The sequence below is a fragment of the Chiroxiphia lanceolata genome, chromosome 1 (assembly GCF_009829145.1).
Source record: "Chiroxiphia lanceolata isolate bChiLan1 chromosome 1, bChiLan1.pri, whole genome shotgun sequence".
Taxonomy (NCBI): domain Eukaryota; kingdom Metazoa; phylum Chordata; class Aves; order Passeriformes; family Pipridae; genus Chiroxiphia; species Chiroxiphia lanceolata.
This window is the reverse complement of record NC_045637.1, coordinates 127,859,817-127,883,465: the sequence shown is the minus strand read 5'-3', so window position 1 is coordinate 127,883,465 and position 23,649 is coordinate 127,859,817. Positions and strand designations below refer to the sequence as shown.

Below are 23,649 nucleotides of genomic sequence, written 5' to 3'. Positions count from 1 at the left end.
TCCCCCCAAAAGGTATTAGAAGCACTTATTGCAGTGAGACACAGTTCTTACGTGGCATCAGAATTGCGGAGGAATGGACAAAAATCATGTTCTTACAGAATATAATCATCCCATGCATTTGTCAACTAATGCAGAATTTAAGGTTTGTGCACACGTGATGAAAAAAGAGAAACTATGATGCATACACTGCAGAAGACCATAGAGCATTGCAAGAATGACAGCTACCTGTAACTGTGCAATCTATCAGAAACACATCAGTTACAAAAGGCTACTTATGTTTTATTTATGGAAAATAACTCAATGCACAATCCCTACCATCAGAAAATACAGAGCCATGAAAGTATCTGTGACAAATTACATTCAAGTATTAAATGTGTCTAAAAATTTTTACCATAAATACCATTAAAATCAGCAATTCTCAAATACAAATAATACTTCCTAGGGGGGGAAAACTAGATGCTCCAAAATTGAACTTTTAAAAGTTCAGGTTAAGACAGTGGAACATTTTTTTAGTATAAGCTTGGGGTTTGTTTTTCATTTTGGCCTGATTGTGACTTTAGCTACCCTTCAATGATGAAACTTGGCATATTTTGCAATCTTGAGACTAAGCCACTGTTGAAACCACTGTTATAGCTCAGACTAGTGCATCCTTTGACTAGGATGACTGGCAAAAAACCAAGACTGCTGTAATTTTATTGAATCAAGGGTAAAATTGCTAAAAATTAGGGGTCTTATTTTTATCTAATTAACCTGTATCTCTTTTCTGAAGTTTCTCAGTAAGAAGCCCATGCTACAGGGAACCAACATTTTCTTTCGGGTGTCCTCATGAACTAGTGAGAAATTTAGAAAAAACATGATCTTTACAACATGGCAGCATATCTGTTCCCTGGGCTACTTAAGGTGGAGGAGGAATGTAATCCACACAGACAACTGTAATAGTTCTGCAAAACTTGCTTTTCCTTATATATAAAAACCCCAGTGTAGTAATGATGAACCTAAAGTAACTAGAGAAATTCTTAAGTGTCCATATACCAGCAACAGGTATATGGACACAATCCCCCATACTACTACTTCATACTCTAGATTAGATGGGATTATAGTTTTCACATTCTTTTTGTTTGGTTTTGTTGGTTTTGTTGTTGTTGTTTGTTTGTTTGTTTTTCTGGACTTGGAGACTGCTTGCAGATCAAAATGGGTTCTGTATCCAGCTCAGCATTCAGATAGCATGCCATCCAATTTTAGCCTAGTAGGCTATATAAAAACAAGGTTTATGCAATCTCTCTGTCTCTATCTGCACAAAGTTCCAATAACCTTGAGGGCATTATCCAGCTTCAGTGGAGTTTGAGAGAGTTTACACAAATTTCATAAAAACAGATAACCAGGAAGGAGACAGAAGGAACGGAACATTTAGGAGTCGAAACATAATAACTTCCTATCCAATCAGCGTATATCTACAAATTTCCCCATCTGAGCATGACAGCCTTCATGTTGCTGTCAAAATGCTCTGCAGGAGAAGATGCTAGGTATATGTAGTCATAACAGAAAATGTTATAATTTGGGTAAATAATAGCCAACCAAGAGGAAAATCCATAGAAAACCAGGCTTCATTACCTTCAATATTCACAGAATTAGTAGCTTATATTTCTAGAGGATGAAATAAATGTGAACAGCCTGAAGTTTCTTTGGATAACCAATGCTAGTAGATTGTAATTCATCTTGGGGGAAAAATTAGAAGTAAATGTAATTCTTCACTAGTACTTCTAGGACCTATGTCTCTTGCAGGTGCTCACAGGACCTTGGAGGCTGCATACTGGCACAATCTACTGCTATAACAACCGCCAGCTCCAACCCTTTCAAGGCCCTGATTCCCTTATCATACCCCAGACACAAAACTCAACTTGAAAGCAGGTTCATCACTTGGATTTCTTTACTGATGTACTATCGGAAGTACAAACTGCACCTGTTAAGTGATCTACGAGAACTAAGAGCTCATATTACTTGCAGCTGTCCCATAACTCCATCCAAAGGTGATGATTTCAGCTTCTCTCCTTGTGCCATCTGAGTATTTCTGTTTACTAGTATTACATACCACCCCTCTAACATGTATTTCTGAACTGATTAATTTCTGTGTCTCTGTTTAAACATGCAATCCTCACTAGACATAACCAGCAATATTGGATATTGTACATTCTGTACCTCCTCACTGCAAAATAGCCTTTCATAATCACAGGAACCCTGTCATGATTATCCCAAACTCAGTGGCTCATTTCAGTAACACTTTTAAGTACCTCATCACATATTTAAGCACTTCTAATGTGCTTCTAATTTGTACCTCTTGTTACCACATATTTTTCTTTTTTTTCAAGACTGCACAGTTCGTGTGACACTTTATCCTTATATTATTTTTTATTCTCAGTTTCCATTGAATTATTTATTTATACCAAATAAATTATATTTAAGATGACCTTGAGGATATGTGGATGAGCTTGAGATAGATCCTTCCAACATTTTGATTTCTATTTCTACAATGCTATCTTTAACCTGTACTTTCAAAGTGAAAATAAAGCAAACAGATAGCCAGAGATATGTTCCCTTTCATCATGACAGCTATAAAGAGATAAAGACCACAAACTATACTGTGTGTGTCAAAGCTACAGAAAGGCTGTGGCAAGTAGTGAGAAGTCTTTAATAGAAAATATCTCTATTGATTACAGTAACAGAGAACTATCTCTAAAGCCCTCACTGATTTCAGCTGTTGCTTCACATGGGCAAGGGAAACACTGCCTCAGGTAACCTTGTAATATTGTTACCTGAATGATGCCTTACATAGTTTGAGGGCTGGAAGTATTAGGTGAGAACTGCTGCAGTTTAAGGTACAAAATCCTGATTTGATAAAAATCTCCCTGCTAATTACAATTTACTAGCAATATTTCTCTTGAATAAATTTATATTGACAGAATTTAATTGCCAGAACTCAGTGTGACCTCCCAAAGCTATTCCAAAAACCTTTTTCTTAGACCTTTTTTGGCACATCCCCCATTATGTGATGATTCAGGTCAATCTGACTGGCTGCCACTATTATTTAAAACAATCTAAAAGGCAAAGACAGCATTACTTTCTGTTTGGACAGCCAAAAACTATGACTATGTTTTACATTTTGCTTTGTGCTTCCTGGATCAATATAAAGTTGAGCCAGACCCAAAAGCCAATAGCCAGTGAAACTAAGTCAGGCCTGAGCCTACCAAATTTGGGACTTGCTGATACTTTAAGGCAAGATATAAATTCTACATAGGTGCTAAGCATGCCAGGCATCTGTTCAAGGTATCTTGCACACACCATTTTGCAGTTAAGGACTCACAAAATACCACAATATTTTTGATCTTGCTGTACAGAGAGCTTTATATGGGCACCTCAGGAACCATGAACAATGTTGGTTCACAGACTCAGGTGAACGTCTACCAGATGGATGTGGGACTTGCCAGCTTTTTCTAGTAACAGAGGGAAAAAATGAGCTGGCACTAGCCTAGATAAAGATACCTGCAGATTTCTTTTCTCTAAGCCCATTTTTGGATGGGAGAAAGTTATTTTCTGTACTGATCATATCCTGGTCCCACAGCCAGGTGCTGGGCACACTGCTGGCGAGGCTGTACTGTGGGTGGCGTCACAGCTGCACCTGCTCTGCATGGCTGCTGGAGGCAGCCTGTCTCCTCTCAGCCTCTGGAGTAGCCTGGCACCCCGCCCCAGCCTCGTGATCACCCCAAGTTGTCTTAAGAACCTTTCTTCCTCATTCTCTCCCTCGAACCCTGGCCCTAATCTTGCCCTTGCAGTTTAATACGTGGTGTGAATCACAGGATCACCCCCAGCCTGATTAATTCCTGCAGCTGGGTCGAGGTTCCCAAACCAGGCAGAGCTCCTTCCTCGTCCCCCTCCTGGTCCTCCCGAGCCGTGGCCCCTCTGCACAGCTCCCTTTGGTGCCCCTGTACCCCCGCAGAGGAGCCATCTCCCTTGTTGTCACAGAGAGTGGGCAGAGGTTTTCGTGGACCAGAGGCAGGACCATGAAGACCAACTATCACGAGTTATTCACTTCCAACGTACTTCATTTTGCTCTGGCAAATTGTTTGGATAACATTTCATGCCCTGGATAAATATCTGCTGTACAAGCAACCTTGTATAAAATGATGCAAGTTATAAAACCAGCGGTTTCTGACACTTTTTTTTTCTTTTCTTTTTTTTTTTTTTTTTTTTTTTTTTCTGACCTGACGTCGCTTTTCCTCCCTCGAGCATTTCCCCTTGCCCCGGAGCACATCGGGACGAGGTACTTCCACCAGAGCTACCAAACGGGGCACAGCAAATAGCGATGGTGCCTCACAAAGTACCAAGAAGTTTCGGAGAGAAGGAGGGGTGTACATAGCTGCGGGCACCGCAGCGAACAAGCAAGAGGACGAGACGACATAGATCTAAGATGCACCAGAGGAGGTTTAGCTTGCACATTAGCAAGAATTTCTTCACAGAAAGGGTGATTAGACATTGGAATGGGCTGCCAGGAAGGTGGTGGAGTGACTGTCCCTGGACATGAGTGCCCTGAGTGCCATGGTCCAGTTGACATAGTGGTGTTTGGTCATGGGTTGGACCCAGTGATCTCCAGAGGTCTTTTCCAACTTAACTGATTCTGAACCACAGCTGACACGGAAAGTCTGGGAGAAATCCCGCTCCATCTCCGCCGCGGAGCAGGGCTGCCCCATTCGCCCATTCCCCTTTCCCTTGATTCCATGCCCACGTGCGGGATCATCCCCCACCCCGCCCAGTGACAGTAGTTTATGTGCCATTCCCGAACCTCCCGTGCCAGCTGGAAGCCTGGCACGGCCCGGCCTGCCAGGAGAACAGCAGTGACCCCCATACCCCCGGCCCCCCACGGGAGCCAAGCTCAACTCCACCCGCATCCAGGCGGGACAGACTGGGCAGGACGTGCCGGGCCCGGCACCGCCCCCGCCGCCCCGCGGCTGCGCACACGCCCGATCCGGGGCTCAGCGCCGGCTGCAGCGTCGCTCTGGGAGCCTCCGGTCCTGCCGTGCCCGGCCCGGCAGCGGAGCCCGCACCGCAGGTGGGGAGGGACGGGGCCGAAAGGGAAGGGAAGGGCTCTCCCGGCGCGGGGCCGGGGCTGTGGGGCGCTGGCGGAGCTGCGCCGGGCGGGGGTCGCCGCGGCCTCCCGTGGGCCTCGGCGGGGCCTGGGCAGGCCCGCGGCGGGGCGGGGGGTGCCTGGCCCGGCCTGGTCTGACCTGGCCCTACCCCTGCCCCGGAGCGGCTCCCGCGCCGAGATCCCCCCGGGAGGGCGGGCGTCGGAGGCAGCCTGGCAGCGACCGAGCTCGGCGGGCCCAGTCCCAGCCCGCCGGCCGTAAACTTCGCCATGTTTGCGAGAGCAGCTGGCGGTGACGGGCGAGAAAACCCCGAAATCCCGGGATTGTTGACTCCCGTGTTTTTGGCAGTGCCAGCCTTAACTGGGCAGGCAGTGCTTGAGAGGTGGGGTTGTCAAGGGGTCATGAAAGGCAGCGCTGGTCGTGCCCACCAAGTCACTGCCTTACCTTGCTGCGTGCTCTGCTCTGGAGGAGCTTGTGATGTTCATGATTAAGGCACAGCTGACGGGGCAGGAGATGGTCGCGATTCGAAATCTTTTGATGTATTGAAAAAGAAGTAGGTTTGTAATCTCAAGTTTATGTATTTGCATATAAAGTGTAAGAACGCCACCCTAACCTGCTGGAGAAGTATAACAACTCAGTTTGATTGTATAAGGTTTCACTGAGTTTATAAACAAAGTGTCCTCCCTCCCACCTCCCCGAGTCTTGCATGTAGCACAGGATGTGGTGGTTCTGTGTGTCTGCGACACTGTTTGGGTTTTGTCTATATACTGTGGTCTTGCAGTGCTGTAGCAATCTGAAGGGTGCAGTCTTAAACAAAGCCACTTCTCAAAACATTTTTAATTTACCAAACTGTTTTTAACAGGCTGTGAATTTAAGGAAACTCCAAGCAGACTGAAGTGTAACATCAATTACAAGGGAGAGACTGGATCAAAGCCCAGCTGTTAAGGAAGTTGGGTTCCTGGCTTTGGTGACAGTATGGAAGCTGTTACATATGAAGATGTTATATTCTCAGAGTTACTACTCTTCAGCATATAAGTGCTGGATAAAAGAACAACATGTTCTTGATTATTAGTAAGCTGTAATATGGTTTAGGCTTAGTTGGGGGGGAAACCATGTTGGAGGATCAAATTTTGTTTGAAGATGGTTCTCTGTTTTCTTATTTGTGAACTGAGACATGTCCCAAGTCTCTGGCACCAGTAAATTCTAACTATTCTAACTCAGGTAGAGTTGGCATTGAAGGATGCATCTGCATCAGTGTTTTAATTCAAATAAAGGATGTGCTCTTGAAAGGAATTCCTGGTTACCATTGCGTGCTGCACTTTGGTTCATTGTCACAGTGTGATCAGGGAGTGCATGAACTCTTCCTTTTGAAAGAAGCTAAAACTAGAAGATGCAGTCCAATTGCCAGTGGCTGTTGTCAGTCTAGACAATGGAATGAACACACAAAAACAGATGCAGTGTTGATTTTGGATGCTCAGTGACTGTTTCTTTTAAAGAGTTGCTGCTTGGTGTGTGTTAAGTTGTTAATGTAGACATAGCCTGGGCCTGGTGTCAGTAGAGTATCTAAGTTGGGTGTAGTTGTAGCACCACAGCACCAGGGATTGATCCATAAGCTTTCAGGCCTGTAGCTGTGACAGCTATTGCCTAAGCTGCAAGACTCAAGTTTCGTAGCATGAAGGCTCTGGGTCAGCTGCAAGGAGAACAGTAAACAAAGTCCCCTTGTGGAATAATTGTCAACAGCCTTTTCAGGATTTTTTTTTTTTTTCAACAGCCTGGTAGTTTTAATTTTCAGTTCAACAATTTCTATTATTGAATGGCTCTCAAACTTAGAATGTTTTAAAAAGTAGCAGCACAAGGGTTAGTACTTTGCCTTCTTATGAGGGTTTAATGACCTCGATGGAGAAAAAAATCCTGCATGTTTGCTGGAGCAGTAACTGGGACTTGTTGGCATTTGTTGACTTACTTTCCCACTCCCACGTTCACCTATCCTTTGTGGCAATATAATGAATTAATGTTGTGTTTGTGTTACCATCAACACATTTGAGGTTTGTTCTGTCTTGAGTGGTTGGCTTAAAATATTCTGACTTGTTTTGCTCTCTAAATCTTACTGTTAGGGCTTCCTTTCAGTGAACCAGCATGATAATTGCTAGATGCTGCTTTAAAAATGCCACTTAATGGGAAAAAAAATGGAGTTTTGCATGTTCTCCTTAAATCCTGCTGTTCCCCAAGACAGTGATGAATTGAGTGACTGGTGTACCTATGTGTTAAGTAACTAAAATGGCTTATGGGGATAAGCTGATTGCCACTGCTGTACAGATTTATTTTTTTTTAACTTGGAGTTTACTTTCCACCTGTTGCAAATTGGGAAGATTTCTGTTTGCCTCAGTTTATTACAGACTTTAGATCCAACTGTACTGTGTTTCAAAGTGTTCCAGTGTTATGGCTGAAAAGCTACAGTAATGAGAAAAAAGTTAAAATTTGTGTAGGTAACAAAAATGCTTTTGTGAGTAATGCTTTTTTTTTATGTAAGTCTTTATAAATGCTACTTGGCAACTATGTTAAACTCACTCCCATTTTTAACTTGACTTTCTTGTGAATTAGTCCTCTTTTGAGTTAAAAGGACTCATCAGTTTAAACACCTGGATTTCTATTTCTAGCTTGGAAACTAGTAGCTGATTCCATGTTATCAAAACAAGTCCAGCCTAAAAAACTTGTTAGAATTGGGTCTGTAGTGTGTGTAGAATTAACTAAAAATTGCAAACTTGCTTTCTAGAGCCCAATGTTGATTTTATTTTTTCTTTTATACAAAGGTTGATGTGTTCTGTTAAAGTCTGTACAGTAACAATCCTTTGAAAAGCCCTGCTAGACTGTTGCAACTTTTGCCAATGATTGTACCCTTCGAACTTTAAAGCCTCTCATAGATCCCCTTTCAACCTGTGCATATTGGAGGATCTGAACAAAACTCCCAGTTAGTTCAGGTTCTTTACAGCTTGACAGGGCTGTGGTACTTTGCAGGTCTTAAGGGATCTGAACAAAGGAGAGCTGGAGTCTTGTCAGACTGTGACCATAGACTGTTACATGGTGCAGGGGAATTAAACACAAGCCATGTTTGAATCATTGTCCCTGAAAACTTTCTTCTGACTTTTATTTTAGACATGGGAAAATCACTTTCTCACCTGCCTATGCATACATGCAAGGAAGATGGCTATGATGGAAGCTCAGTGTCTGATAACGTGAGGAATGGTTTAGTTCACTCAGAAGTGCACAATGAGGACAGCAGATGTGGAGATGTGTCGCAGTTTCCCTATGTGGAATTTACAGGGAGAGACAGTGTCACCTGCCCAACTTGTCAGGGAACAGGAAGAATTCCGCGAGGTAAGTTTTCTTTGTTATTCTTTTAATTTCTTTTTTAACTTATAAGTTTGCTTCATAACCATGTGCAGTTATAAGTGTAATAATTCATGACAAATAGCCCTTCTACTCAAGTTTTCTCATCTTTTTGGCTTTTTAGCAGTAAGTATTTTGTTACAATTACACTACATAAATGGAAAAAATTGGGTCAGTTTTGGCTGTTCACTTTGGGTTTTCACTTGTCTGTACAATGCTACTGTTTCTTTCTTCTCAGCTTTAGATTTGAAAACATATAGGATCTTTGGCTGCCAAGGGAAAGAATAGGCTGCCTAGCATTAGTCTTCGTACCTAACTGTTTTTTTTTTTCACTTTGCCCTCATATTTTGTTTTTCCTTTTGATATGAAGCTGTTTTGTTACACTTCTCTCCTGTATGATAAGCCACCTAAATAGCTATTTAGGAAGCGATCTGTGAAAGGAGAATGCAGAATATCTGAAAGTGGGCAGAAGGAGAGTGACAAACACAGCAGGCCAAGGGACAGTCTTCTGCTTCAGCTGCAAGATCTTCCCTTTGATGGGGGGGGAGAACTGATGAGATGATTTAGTGTTTGGATCTGCTTTTGCCAGACCTCTTATCCAAAACAGATTATTGGGTGTAAAAGCTCTTGGAACTGATTTTGACCAACATCTCAGGAAAACTGAGTGATGTCTGTGCTGTGTCCTTCTGCGTGTGCCTCAGTGAGATTAGGTTATGATATAGTTCAAAAATACTTGTGTCTCACATATGTATAAGTGGCAGGGGGCACAGTTAAACAGCTGTAAATATAAGAGATTTGTATTTTAGCTGTTAAACTTCATACTATAATTGGAGTGAATTCAGCAAATTTGAAGGGTGGAAAAGCTATGAAACTAAAAATTATATTAAGCAAAAGACTATAGAGAAGGAAGTTTGTTCTGTTAGCTTGCTAACTTGAAATACTAGATAATATCAATAGCAAGTTTTACTCAAAACCGTGCTAGCTAAAATGCAGAAATAACGGGATTCCTGTGTTCTGAAGCTTATTTCTTTGACTGTGGGATCTGTAGATGTAATACTTAAATGTGAGTTAATTATTTTTTTGAAGTAATTATTTTACAGTAACTATTAAAACATGCATGTTGTCCATACGTTCTAATGAAATAATGTGGTTAAAGCTAGAACTTTAAATGAGCTGTTAGAACTAAGAGCATTGTCTTTTTAATTATTCCTTAGTACTTTAGAGAAGAAGAAAATAATGTTTGGAGGTTTTTTGAGGGAATAGGGTATAAATTAAGTGTTCACAGAATGACTACATGACTTAAGTCTATAATACATGATTATGGCTAAATTATAATAAATACATGAAATTATGCTTTGTAACTTGGAAAGCTTTAGCTTTTTCAGTATGATATGGTATGAAAGCAGGACTGTGCTGTTGTGTTTAAAGGTTGAAGATGCTTAATTGAAGCAGAGATGAAAATTTGTTTTAAACTGGTAGAAGTTTTTTAGAAGGTTGATGTTTTACATGTTAGTACCTTCTTGGTTAGCATGCTTTGCCTAGCTTAGTGATTCAGCATGGAATTACTTCCAAGTGCTTAATTAGCTAAGTGATGATTTGGTCAAATTCTGCATTTGGCTTAAAAAGTGCAAATATGACTTGGCCTTGAGGCCTCTGTTCTCATACAGACAAATCTCAGTTCCACAGCAAAGAGCAAAAGCTATATAGGCAGGTGTGGTCCATGTATTTTCAACAACTCATCTGTGCCTGTGTTCTTTACTTCTACTGTTAAGATATTCCCTTTTTAAACATGCTGTCTAGTGACATAACTTGTTGTTTGGAGAAATTCCAGTAGATATTTACTTTTACTTACAGGGTGCTGCAGCCCAGCAGCACCATGATGAATGGTTTTATATACCAGTGATTTCCAGAATGCAGTGTATGTATAACTTGTGTTGCCAAGGCCATCCGTATTGTTACATGGTAGTTTCAGTTTGGGTTTGTTGTTCGTTGGGTTTTTTTTTAAACAAACCTGACTTCTGCTTTTCAGAAGGGTACATGAAGAATGCCTTCTGTATCAGTTCTTACTGCCCAAGCTTCTGAATGTTTTGTCCTATGACTTTATATGGTCTGGCACAGAGAGCTCAAAGCTGTTCTATCTCTGTTTTCCTCCAGGAAGTGGTGCCAGAGGCAAGCTGCCTCTGGTGCATGCGTGCAGCACAGAGGTGGAATTTATTGGTGTTTTGGTCTTTGCAGACTTGGTGTTTTTTCCTCTCAATGTTGTGTAATCCATGCTCTATTTTAGAAAATGACAGAAGCTGCGGTAGTATTTGACTTGATTATCTGGAATTTAAATGTTTATCATCAGTGTTTATTCTTTGGTGCCATTAAGTCACAATGGGCACTCAGATAAAACTGCAACAGTACTTATTCTTTGCTTAAATTTTTAAAGGGTGTTTTTGTTTTCAGGGCAGGAAAATCAGCTGGTAGCATTAATTCCATACAGTGATCAGAGACTGAGGCCAAGAAGAACGTAAGTTAATGGTTACTTGTCATACATGGATCTACAGTTAATTATTCTCTTCTAGTTAAAATTCAAGAATTTAAAGGAGATAGTGATAAGAAGAATCAAGCTGAGATCACTGGAATGTTCTCTTGCATTCTGTACTGAAAGAACCCTTATCGTGAGTTATGTCACTCTTAACCTCTAACTTCAGGAGAGTTATTTATTAACAGGTGTGCATACTTCCATCACAGTATGTCTTAGCTAAGTACAAAGCTAAGTAATACTGTATGACCTATTCATATAGATATTTATCTGTGTGTTTACAGTAATGATGCAAGTATTTATCAATCTCTGTGGTATCTTAATTGACCTAAGCAGATACACGTTCACTATTAAAGTCTGAGTTGTGATTGCTTCTTTGAACCACTACTACTAAATAAGTCACCTAAAATTAATTTGTAAAGTTCTGATTTTTGCAAGTAGCAAAGTCAACAAATTCATCATTCTGATACAGTATATTTATTTTTTTCGTAGGATCTACTTAAAGGTTTCATTACAATGCTCAGGGCTTCTTGCTCTGACACATTTTGGGTTTTGTTTTTTAGTTTTGTTTTTGTTTGTTTGTTTGTTTTGTTTTCTGTAATGTTTGGATAATGTTTGATGTTTCTGTAGTAAACAGAAATGATCACCAGGAAAAAAAAATACAGTAACCTCACATAATATATTCTGATCATACACCTGATGTAACATTAGTACAAATTTGAAATGTATTACTGTAGTGTTCTAATTTTGACAAAGTTGGAGCTACAGTAGAGTCTTATTTGTGGGCGGGGTTTTTTATTATCATACACACACACTCCACACACACACACAGTTAGGTTAACTGTGAACTTCCTGCTCCTTATCTGGAGTCTAACACTTTCCCTGAAAGTTGGGATTCTCTGTCATAAGAACTTTATTTTGCTTTCTGGGTGTGTTGTGCAACAGTCCTGCAGAATGACAGTTGTGCTATAAATGAATGTTAAGAGGAAGTGCTTTTGTTTCAAAACACAAAAATATTTACCTCTTCCATTTTTCTCTATAAGTTACAAATGTTGAAATAACTGTGTGGTTTGAAATGTGATTTCTGATGTATAAACAAGAGTAACAGCTGTTTTGATACATAGATGTGAAGTGCAGCATAGCTATTTTTTCCCTTTTAGAAGCTATTGGAAGCTAGAAATAGACTGAATTACTTGTATTGACTAGTCCTGCTACTTATCACTTAGAGAAAGTAGCATGCCACTGTTGTTTAACGTGCTTTTGACTCTGAAATGTGCTCTTTTTTTCTCCAGAAAGCTCTACGTGACTGCTTCTGTAACTGTATGCTTACTGCTTTCTGGGTTGGCTGTATTTTTCTTGTTTCCTCGCTCAATTGACGTTCAGTACGTTGGTGTGAAGTCAGTGTATGTCACTTACGAACAGGGTAGGCGTATAATATATCTAAATATTACGGTAAGTCTGACTGTCTCTTTGGATATTTGTACTGAATAATGCATCAAGAGATAGTGCTGTGATAGTTTAATATAGGTAGAAGTTCTGGTCTAGCTGACAAGCTTAGTCAGTGCCTTAAGAAACAGAAGCAGCTAAAATGACCAGTTGGAAAAATGTAACTGTATCTGCTGTGGCTCGTTCCTGTATCTACAGCTAATAGAACTGGAATTACAAGCTAACACTGGGACTTTTTTTTTTCATGGGAACAGTGATTTTGGAGTTTCTTGCATTATTTTTGGAATATAAGTGAAAGATAATGTGTCTATGTAGGAATGCCATTTGATACTACCCTTGTATTATGCATTTGTCTAAATTGGGACTGAGGAAAAATGATTTCTTATCCACCTTATACCTTAAAGGAGTTTTTTCCGCATGGTTCTTGACTTCTTGGTAATGCACTCAATACAGAGTTGCCTAAAGACTTTTGGTAGAGTTCCTCATTTTAAATAAAGCAAAGCTGCCTAAATTTCCTGGAAGAAATAATTGAGGATAGGAAGAAATTCAGTATTTGCAGTGGAGGGTTGTCACCAGGGAAGCTGTGAAGAAGTTTGTGCTACTCAATATATTCACGAACAAATCCTGAGAGAGGAGTTAAGTGATGGTCCATTACATCACTCCTCCCTGCAATCCTAGCAAGCAAGAAAATTTACTTGCATAATTTCAGGTGTTACTGTCTCACGCACAAGTTTCAAAATGCTTTCTCATGAAGATACGCAGAACGGATTATCTGTTAATGTTTTGTCTTTGTTTTTTTCAGAACACACTAAATATAACGAATAACAACTATTACTCTGTTGAAGTGGCAAATATCACAGCCCAAGTTCAGTTTTCAAAAACAGTTATTGGCAAAGCACGTTTAAACAATATCACCAACATTGGTCCTCTGGATATGAAACAGGTAAGTAGTATAGGCTTTCAAAGTTGAATACATGTTAATCTTCATATATAGATCTACTCATTTGTGTTTTCATTACTTTCTTTTTTAGATTGATTATATGGTGCCCACGGTCATACAAGATGAAATGAGCTACATGTTGTAAGTATATTCACCTCTAAATATCACATGGGTTTTATTAAAAATTGCAATGGTGTTAAAAGCAACTTTTTCCAAAGTTAGCATAAATCTACTTGCAGAGATGTTGTTGCATTTTCTTAAAGTTTAATAGTACTGAAGAACAGTTCAACCACAGTTGTTTCAATAATTTCATATAGTGACTTCCTGTACCTGGCACTTAGCCCTTTAAATTGTTTCTCTCCAAACGATATAGGCCTTGGCAGTAGCTGCTTTGGAGGGTGAAGGTGCAGGTGGGTTCCCCTAACAAGTTCTCTAGTAACTTTCCTACAACTTCCTCTGCAGGAGAAAAAAATTTGTATTTAATACTATACAAATTAAAGACTAATTTGTATTTCTTTTCTTCAGACCATGTGTATACAATAGTAAGCGGTGTTTACAGCCTGCCCTTTGTGTGGTTTTATTCATAGCTTCTGAAAGTTCATTTGTCCAACAGACTGTTAGCTCATTGTGTCTTGGTAAAAAAGCTAAATGTTAGTTCTCTTACACTGAAATGCAGATTGAAAAGAAAGAGTTAACTATTGAGACTTAAGGTCCGTGTGCAGTTCCAGTGGATGACAGCCCCTTCGGAGTAGGGGAGAACCTTCTAGTTTTGCAGTGTTGGAATAAATTGAAATAGGTATGAAATAGTAAGAGGGGCACAAATTCTAAATAGATGAAAAGTGTTGAACTTCTGTCACCTTTCAAAAGCATGTAAGGTAGCTTAATGTAAACACTGAATCCTGTGAATCTGCTCACTCTTCGGATGTATGAGGAATAAATAAACTTCATAGCCTTCGTAGAAGTCATGCTAATACCTACCTAGTTGTGCTTGTGGTGCAGTAATACATTGAAACTTTCACGGTCAGTACTGTGGCCTTAACTTCAGTAATGCTGTTGAGAGTCTGTTCCTAACATTAGCTGCAACTTTCCCCTGCAAGCTGATGGCTAGCCTTAGAAAAACCTGTATGGCTTTGGATGTGTAAAAAGATATAGATGGGCAGAAGCTGTCTGTAGCCTGAACTGACTGGCTTTCAGACTCTTATGCTTGACATTTGGAGCCTTGGCAACAGTAGTGTGGTACAATGATGCACTCACTGGTCCAACTTGGAGGTAAGTTGTACAGTAGAAACAGTGAAGCTGTAATGCATCAGTGCCAGCAGGCTGTAAGGTGAACTTGCCCTCCTTCAGGACTGTTTGTGAATGTTGCTAGAAGAGCAGACTAATAGGTCATTTGTACATGCGTGAGAATTTTTGTTGCTTCAACACAGTGACACTAAGCATGGACTATGTTTAGTGAAGAGACCCATGACTCTAGAAGTTTGTGTTAGTTAAGTTCTTGTACAGACTGTTAGAGCAAGGTCCTAGTGGGTAACACTCACTAACTTCGCTGTCATGTGTTTGAAATGTACTAAAAAGAACATGAACCACATACAAAATTATAGCTGTTCATTTTCTCCATATTTTCTATATGTTACACAGTTGTTATTAGTTGACCACCCTGAGCTGTTGACAGTTATTGTTGATGGGTTTCTGCTCCTTCACTGTATTGTGAGTCTGGAAACCTGGGTTTGCTGTATGGAGCAACCCTGGAGACAGCAAGTGAACTTCCTTTGTTTGAATACCTAGCCAAGATAGCTTCAGCTTGTCTTATTGGGGTTTTGTATTTGTTTCTGTGTTTGGGATTTTTCTCCACACAAAAATACGAAGACCCTGGACTTATCTTTCTAATGCAGATAGTGTTGTGAGTTATAGCATTGGGGGATTTTACAGTGGATCACATTTCAGTGTTTCCCCAGCTAGTTAATTTAGGTCTTGCTTTAGTCATAACTCCCAGGTTTGGATCCCAGAGAGTGTGTGTGCTGTAAAGTCAGCTTAGGTTGAATACCAGAGATTCTCAATGACATGAAGTGTCTGCATTCAACCAACCTGCATGATGAAATCAGCATCATACAGGGCATTTCCACATTTATTTTAGAGAGCTGGCTCAAGGTGGAGTTCACCTTCAATGTAGTTTCCTAGCTACAGTTTTGTGCTGTGTAGTGTTTGTTGGTATTTTTTTTTATTTGGTTGGTTTGTGGTTTGTTTTTTAAAGCAGATTAATTTTCATCTAATCTTGACTTAAAAAAACCCCAGCATATTGGTGTTGCCCCTCTCTGCTTGTCAGCCAGTATGTACTATTGTATGTGAACTGGCTTTATATTGTGTTACAGGTTGTCTGTATTTTGGATTAGAAAAGTACATTAACTGAGGGTATCTGGCATTACGGTCTAACTAAATTCTGATTTAAGCCTAACATGGAAAACAAAATCAAAATGTTTGACATTGGTACAGATATAAAACAGCTTTTAATACCAAACTGTTTGATTTGTATTTTCTTACAATTTGGATCACCTTTGTTCATTCACTGTTTAATACTGTATTGTATGTTTGTTGGTGCAAGGGGAAAGAATGACCATGGCATTGACCACAGAAATGTTGTGGTGGCTGCCATGCAATCTTACTGCACTGATCACATGGTTTTCATTCTAGAGCTGATAGATTTATGCCCAAGAGCAAATGATTTAAGAAGTGGGGGTTAAAAATATGCACTTACATGGTGCTTTGTATAAGTGGTACGTAGGCGCGTCAGAAAACATCACTCTGGAAAGGTTTTCTTGCAAGAGAACAATAACCTTGACTTCAGAATCTCTGTATATTGGTTAAAGGTTACTTTGCATAATGTAGAGGTGGATGAGTGCAAAAAATAAAAGGGACTTTCCTAAGTTGTTGGTACGTGTTGAGCAAGAATAGCAGTGCCTTCAGGATGTCTGAGGGGGTTTTTTAATAGGAATGCTACTAAATGAAAAAATGCTAAAGTTGGCATAACATTGATCTTTTCTTGTGAAGTTTCTATATATAGATTCCACATGAAGTGGAGTTGCAGTAAATTATTTCTGTATCCCTTCATACTGAAAGTCTTTGTCAGTGGCAAAGTGATATCAACAGGCTTTGTAGTGGTTTAGGTTAACTTTTTTAGCTTCTGAAAGATGGAATGAACAGTTTCTTAGGACAGTTCTGTTGGCAGGCGTTACATGTAAGCAAACACACGTTTAGATTGTTCCTGTGAAAGCAAGACTGTGTATATAAAATAGATCTAGGTGACCATACAGTGACTGCTGGTGACTTAGAGCAAGTGATTTTATTGTCATTGCTACTGACTCTGTAGTCTCTGTCAGAATTTCCAGTTGAAGCCACAAGTCTTGCTTTTTAGATAATTACCTGGAAAGGTTTGATGCAAATCCAATAATTGTTTTTCTTTTTTTGCAGTGACTTCTGTACTTTACCATCTATCAAAGTACATAACATAGTGGTGATGATGCAGTAAGTATGGCAAACTTCCTATTTGTTGGAAAAAAATTTAGAAGCTGTGTAATTGTTATCAAAATATTAATCAGAAATATTTAATCTTGGAGTCTTTGCATCATAGATAAAATGAAATCAACGTGCTTTCTAGTTCTTGAAACTGAACCAGGCCTTTTGACAGGTTCTGGTGGTGTAAAGACGCTCAAATAAACAGAACTGTTGTCACTGTATCTGCTCTGCAGTTGGGCTGTACCTGTGGAGCTACTAATGTCTCAAAGACTTTAAAATGACTTTGTGTATCAGCCACTGTTCAGAACTTGCTGAGAACTTTGTGATCTTGAAGGAGTTAGAGGCTTTAGTACTCTGTCAGAGATTGCCTTTTGTGACATTGCATAAATTTCAGCATGGTGGGTTGTAGGGGTCTGTGTTTAGGCTAGACATACGATGACTTGTCTAATCGCTTGCTTTCTCATCACTAAAAAAGATATTATGAGCAAACCTCAGCTTTAACATCTTCAGAAAAAAAGTGTGTACTCAGGGAACCAGATGTCTTGTATGGAGAAAATCTATAGTGGTAAATTACTAATGTTTTTAAATTTATTTATAATATATTTTGTTCCAAAACTTTCTCCTTAAAAACCCTAGCAGTATAACAGCACAGTTTTAGAATAGAAAACTCAAAATCTGTTCTGTTTTGTCTTTTTAAGAGTGACAGTGACAACCTCGTACTTTGGCCACTCTGAGCAAACATCCCAGGAGAGATACCAGTATGTGGACTGTGGAGGAAACACGACCTATCAGCTGGGCCAGTCAGAATATTTAAATGTACTTCAGCCTCCACAGTAGAAGCACCTGCTGGCTGGTCTGGAATGACTGCTGTCGGTGCTTGCAGAGATCCTTTGGATAGGACTGGTACTACATGAAGGGGAGAGTACGTGCAGTGTACAGCATAGCAAACATGGTGACCTGTTCGCTTTAGATACAAGGAGGGAAGAGGTGCAAAATGTATATAGGCACACTTGTTAAGTGTTGTGTTTTTCCCTTCTGTTTGCTTTCTGTTACTGTAAGCACCTCTGTCAAGTTGTGTGGTGGGAGGGAGAGGGGGAATATTGGATTCTTGAACAGAACTGGGACCTTTCCTTACAGTGTGGTACATCATCTTAGAGTAACTGTGTTTATGTCTGTGTTTAGGTGAAATGTGTCACTAATGAGCATTTTAAAAAAAATTATAAATTTTAAGATTATACTTCAGTTCTTGATATTTGACTGTTGAAAAAGGCAGTATTACTACTTAAATAACAAGATTACTTTAAAGTATCTGGGTGTGAAACTTCTATTAGTAACCCAGTGACAATAGTTCTTTATTTTGGGATTCTATGTTTTTGTTTGCTATACATGATTAGAGGTGACATGCAGTCTGTGAAAGCCAGGAAAGCTCTCTTGGATGACACTACACTTGAGTGTGCAACTTCTAGAATCATTCTTATTCCCTCCTGCTACCTCTGGGATGTTATAAGGAGAATGTACATTGTTAAATTTAAAGTCGGGTTTAAAACTAAACAAAAAACAACCCCCAGAACAATTACTGACAAAGGAAAAATTCAAGACTGTAGAAAATTAATAAGTAGAGGCTTTGCCGGTGTGTTTTATAGTAAACTTTTGAGAATAGCTATGAAAATCAATATTGTGCAGTTGGAACTAGATGGGAAGCTTTAAGCACAGGTTTGGAGAACGTCATGTAAATTTTCATGATTTTTATTGTTTTAATATACTGTGTATTTAAACTACTTCTAAGTGTTAATATGTTTGGTTCTGCTTATTTCTTGCACAGGCTCAGTAAGCAAATGCAGTAGTTACTGTATCCCCAGAGCACTCACAGTTCACATCAAAGTTAAGTAAGGGAAAACACAGCAATCCTTTCTGTAAGGGTAAATGCTGATGTAATTGCAAGACTGACTCACAGCAGTAAATAGTTTCTATAGCATAGTTTGCACGGTGAGAATTTCCAGGGTTCTTATCAATTATGGTGATTATAAATTTTGGGTCCAAAGTTACTTGACTCCTTAGGGCCGACTGTTCTAAGGGTTGGGTGCAAAATGTTTTAATTAACTAGATCAGGATTGGTTTATTTCTGAATTAGATAAGATGCATCTATAAGAAGGTACTGTTGAGACTGTTGCATTTTAATGAATGATATTTTTTTTTTAAATAGATGTTGTGGTTTTTGTCCTTCCCTTCTGCTGGAAATAAGTTACACAAAATGAATTAGCAATAAACACTATGGAAAAAAGCTGCTGGGTAACTTCTTGCCCCTAACAATTTCTGACGCTCCAGTACTTCAGTCAAGATAGATGTCTACATTACTCTTTTCTTTACTGGCCTCTCTTAGATGGACCTAAGGGGATGGATGGGGAAAAGAATATCAGTGATGTAAGACTTACTTAGGAGGCATTACTTAACCATACAAAATCCCTCCAAAACAAAACCAAAAAACCCCTTCTTTGTTTGAAATGCTATGAGCACTTACTCTGACAGTCTCTGAAAACTTTTGGATCCTGAACTGTCAGTTTCATACAGTTTTTGATAAGATGATGATGTCAGGTTTTGGCTTTAGAGAGTTTCTGGAATTGGAGTAGTCAATTTGGATGACTTCCTGTAGTTATATTCTGAAAATTATTCTTGAATTTTGGCCCTTGAAAGTAAACATTCTTTATTACAGCTTGCAATCATGAGGGAAACTAGTTCACAGTTGACTAGTCTTTCTAGGGTATAGATGAGGTTCAGTCCTGTGGCTGCTTAAATGCGTGGATAAGCTTGTCTGAAAGGAGATAACTAAAAACCAGGATAGTGGAGAGCTGGCTAAAAGCAGAGGGGTTAACTTTTCGATGTTACCTGTTGTTAGAAGATTTGCTTATGTTGGAGAGCAGGGAGAGAATTCTGATTTAAATCATGTCAGATCTGAAGTCAGCCACCAAGTGACGCAGGCGTTTTCTTCTAGGCCTAAGTATTTGGACCTAGAGCTTTGGTTTTGTTTGTTTGGGGGTTGTTATTTGTTTGGGTTTTTTGAAAGAGAAAAGAAGAAAGCAGCTCTAGGCAGATATTTACATTGATTTAAAATTTTTTTTTTTCTTCCAAGGGTGAAAGGTAGTCTAAAATAACTGGAATAGCACAATGACAAAATTATTTGGTGAGAGTAGTGGACGCTGCTTTTGAACAAGCATGGCAAGAGGAGGTTACACATTATGCAGCGCTGAGACTCAAACTGACTTTTGAAATTTTGGCAGACGTGCTGAGCAAAATACATACTTAAATCTGTAGATCTTAACCTTGCATGTAGTGCTTGGTATTGGTTAATTCAAATTAAAGAATTGAGTGGAGTTATTCTTTTTGTGTATGTGTCAGAAGGGGAAAGGTACAACTCAATTTCTGTCCTCTAGGATATCTAATGGATATAAACTTTAACACCATCAATTCATGGTAGACTTACTGAATGATGAAGAGTTCTCACCTAAAAGATAAAGTGTGGGTTAAAGGTCCTGTTGAATTCTCAAATTAAGTCAGTATGAGAGAAGTAACAGTAACAGGCTTAAGGTTCTGCAGGTGTTAGTATCTCCTTGCATAACTATCAGCATATTACTAACCAAACAAGGCAAGTATTCTAATTTATGTACTAATTTTAATATAACATCTCATCAGACAAGCAAGTAAACATCTGTGTGAATACTTAGACTAGATTTATGTGGCTGACCTTGGAAACATGCTAAGAGAGCAAGGGAACTCTATTAACTTGTATAACTTTTTAAACAAGGTATCAGAATAGATCCAAGTGACAGACCTGTCATTTTTCACATTTATTTTATCTTGATTTTAAAATAAAAAAGGCAAACCTTTCAGTTCACTATAAGTAAGTACAAATTCTCTCCAGAAAGTGAGCTTGAAGAATTGTGGTTTTTTCCTGACTTGTCTTCATATGTGTAAGATAGATAGATTCTGAAGGATTTCTTCTGAAGTGATTCATATTTCACTTGTAATTTCCCCATAACCTTCTAGTACTATAAAATACCTTTATACTGGCATCATAGTATGTTTATTTCTAGTAGAGTTGTTTTCACTTGAATTCTTTGTAGCAATTCCTGTACCAAAACCTGTTGCACTTTAAAATGGAAGCTCTGTTAGTTATGCCTTATAACAGTGGTCCAGGTGTTGCACTGTAATGGCACTATTGAAAATCAGCTTAATGTATTCTGTATAGAATAACTGTAAAATTTCAAAATCATAACTTAAGTATGGAACACCTAAATGCATAAAAATGTTGGCTATTTGGCATTGGAGAGCAAAATTATTGTACATTTTAAATATGTTGCTTTAAAAATAAATAAATGAATTGATGAAGCTACCAAACCGTCAAAGATCCAACAATCAAATATGTTTTTGGAGAGATTTAAAGAGAAGTGGTCTTACTAAAAGATGTAGTACCTGACACTCACTCTTGAATTCCTGGTGTGGGGAAAGGCCTGTAGAAGCTCATTCATCATTTCTTTGATCATCTTGATATTTAGGGGATAGTTGCTTAGTTCTTAATCTTTCATGAAGACAAGCATAAGTATCTTTTTCCTGTGTGGTATAGCTTTGAAATTCTTAATGCACTTTTGATGTGTGCATGACCTTGATTTTAACATTGTAGTGTTTATATTTTGCAGTCTGTTGTTGGCAGACTTAAGTACATGCCTTAGTTGACTTTACTTCAAATTGTCCTTGAAGTTCTGCAAGTGGATATATTTTTCATTGTAGTACATTGCAAACATGCCTGGGCTTTTTAGTGTGTGGTGTATAAAGGGAACCATTTAAGCACCAAATCTCTTAAATGCTTGGATTGAACTGTTAGGGTCTTTAACCTTCTGACTGAAGTGTTGTGCCCTCATGGTGCTTGGAGTAGTATGAGAGAAGCTTCTAGATTCAGAAAAAGTTAAAAAAGAAATAGTGTTATCTCTTATTCAGCACTTAAGGCTTCCTTGTTTTTTGCAGGAGTGGTAGTTGTGGTTTTGTTTTTCTTCCCATCCCTCCCACCCCCCAAATTTGTAGCAGAACATCTGTATGTTCCTAGACGGCACCTTCTGAAATGAGTGACCTGTTTCAGAGTTGGGCAGTGGCATGAAGTGGAATGTCAGTTGAACTGGACTTCAAATGTTACGAGATTATTAAGACTAATGGTGGTAACTCTAAGAACTATTTTTTTTACTTGTCTGTCTAACAAAAAGCCACAACCCTAGCGATGCTTCCTGGCTTACTATTACTTCTGAAAGTGAGGGATAAATACTGCAAGTGCAACCAACATACTTCAGTAATGGACTACTTGAAACCAGCAAAATATTTGGTTTGTGATGGCCCTGATCATGCAAAACAGTTTAGATTTTTTTATTTTGGCCTTGGGAGGGAGGAATAAAACCTAACCAAAACATGTTGGAAACAATAATTTGGGTATGGGAAACACTCAGTGTTTGTTCCACTTGAGAAGTCACCTTCCTATTTTATCTTTAGCTGGGGAGTTCTGGTCATTACCAGAGGGCTAGTTTGGGGTAGTTCTGCTGCCCTACAGCTTTTGCCATGTAAGCCTGATTCTCCACCGGTTTGGGAGGCCTGTTGTCCAGGAATCTGCATGGAACCTGAATGCTTGGCAGTGTAGTGAGAGACTGTCCTGATCCTCAGACTGTCCTCTTCCACCAACCATCACAAGGGTCCTACAGCATGGATGTGTATGTCTCCTGGGAAGTGAAACTGCTTTTGCTTTACATGGGCGGGGTTGTTTAGTACCAGACATGTGAGTGTATTATGGTGCCTGAATATTTTGGATCTGTCAGTGATTTAGTTCTTTTGTTTTGTTTAAGGAAGCAAATTTAACTACTGTTAACATCCACTGTACAGAGTGTGCATATAATAGCTTAAGATATGTATAGAAATACTAATGAGTGATAACTATTTTTGTAACTTAAGATGTTCTTGTAACTGTGTAGCAAACAATCTATCCACTTAAGCATGATAAACACTCTAGAAGTAAAAGGGTATTTTGGAATGACTTGTAGGACATAAGGTGTCTTAATGTAAGTTAACTGGGACAAGGAATCTTGTTATTTAGAGGTTCAAATTCTGGAGTTAACTTCATTATGAATATATATTTCTAGATGGGATTGTTTGACTCAAAGAATGATATTAAATTTTCTATTTAAAAAGCTTGGATCATGTATCTCCTTTTTCTTTTTTTAACTGACTTAATATTTTTTTTTTCTCCTCCTCCCTGTCTCCCACAAGTTTTCCTCCTATCTGACCATATTTTCTCACTAGTTTTCATGTATTTTCAATGGTATGACTTCAATTTTTGTAACTATTGGCATTCCATGATGTGAAAACCTTGCAATCTACTTTTTTTTGATACTATGTTTTATTGTGTTAAGTCTGTAATAAACTGAAGTATCTGAAAGCTGAACACCGTATGTGAATGAGTTAGTGTTGTCTGACTGAGCTACCGAAGTGGCTGAGTTCAAACCTGGGCTGCTGTGGTGGGTTGACCTCTGCCAGCCAGTGAGCCCCCACCCCATTGCTCATACACTCTTCCCCCCAGTGGTGGAGAGAAATAGGACAAAAGCAAGAAAACTCTTGGGTCAGGATAAAGACAGTTTAATAGGAGAAGCAAAGCTATGTGCACAGGCAAAGCGAAA

The 23,649-nt window shown here is 39.1% G+C and overlaps 1 protein-coding gene across 1 annotated transcript; it reads left to right on the top strand.

Moving 5' to 3' along the window:
- Positions 1-5,015: 5,015 nt before the first annotated feature.
- Positions 5,016-23,417, top strand: TMEM106B (transmembrane protein 106B). The gene is made up of 8 exons (XM_032688192.1): positions 5,016-5,101; positions 8,289-8,510; positions 10,971-11,034; positions 12,342-12,501; positions 13,298-13,438; positions 13,527-13,576; positions 16,901-16,954; positions 17,644-23,417. Exons 2-8 carry the CDS (start codon positions 8,291-8,293, stop codon positions 17,780-17,782), a joined length of 828 nt encoding a protein of 275 aa, XP_032544083.1. The 5' UTR covers positions 5,016-5,101; positions 8,289-8,290; the 3' UTR covers positions 17,783-23,417.
- Positions 23,418-23,649: the final 232 nt, after the last annotated feature.

What these genes read in the sequence shown, in the direction of transcription:
- TMEM106B (XM_032688192.1), top strand. Translation starts at nt 8,291, where the DNA reads ATGGGAAAATCACTTTCTCACCTGCCTATGCATACATGCAAGGAAGAT. An exon ending in AACAGGAAGAATTCCGCGAG is followed by an intron (nt 8,511 to 10,970) that starts GTAAGTTTTCTT and finishes TTTTGTTTTCAG; the next exon opens with GGCAGGAAAATCAGCTGGTA. An exon ending in GATGAAATGAGCTACATGTT is followed by an intron (nt 13,577 to 16,900) that starts GTAAGTATATTC and finishes CTTTTTTTGCAG; the next exon opens with TGACTTCTGTACTTTACCAT.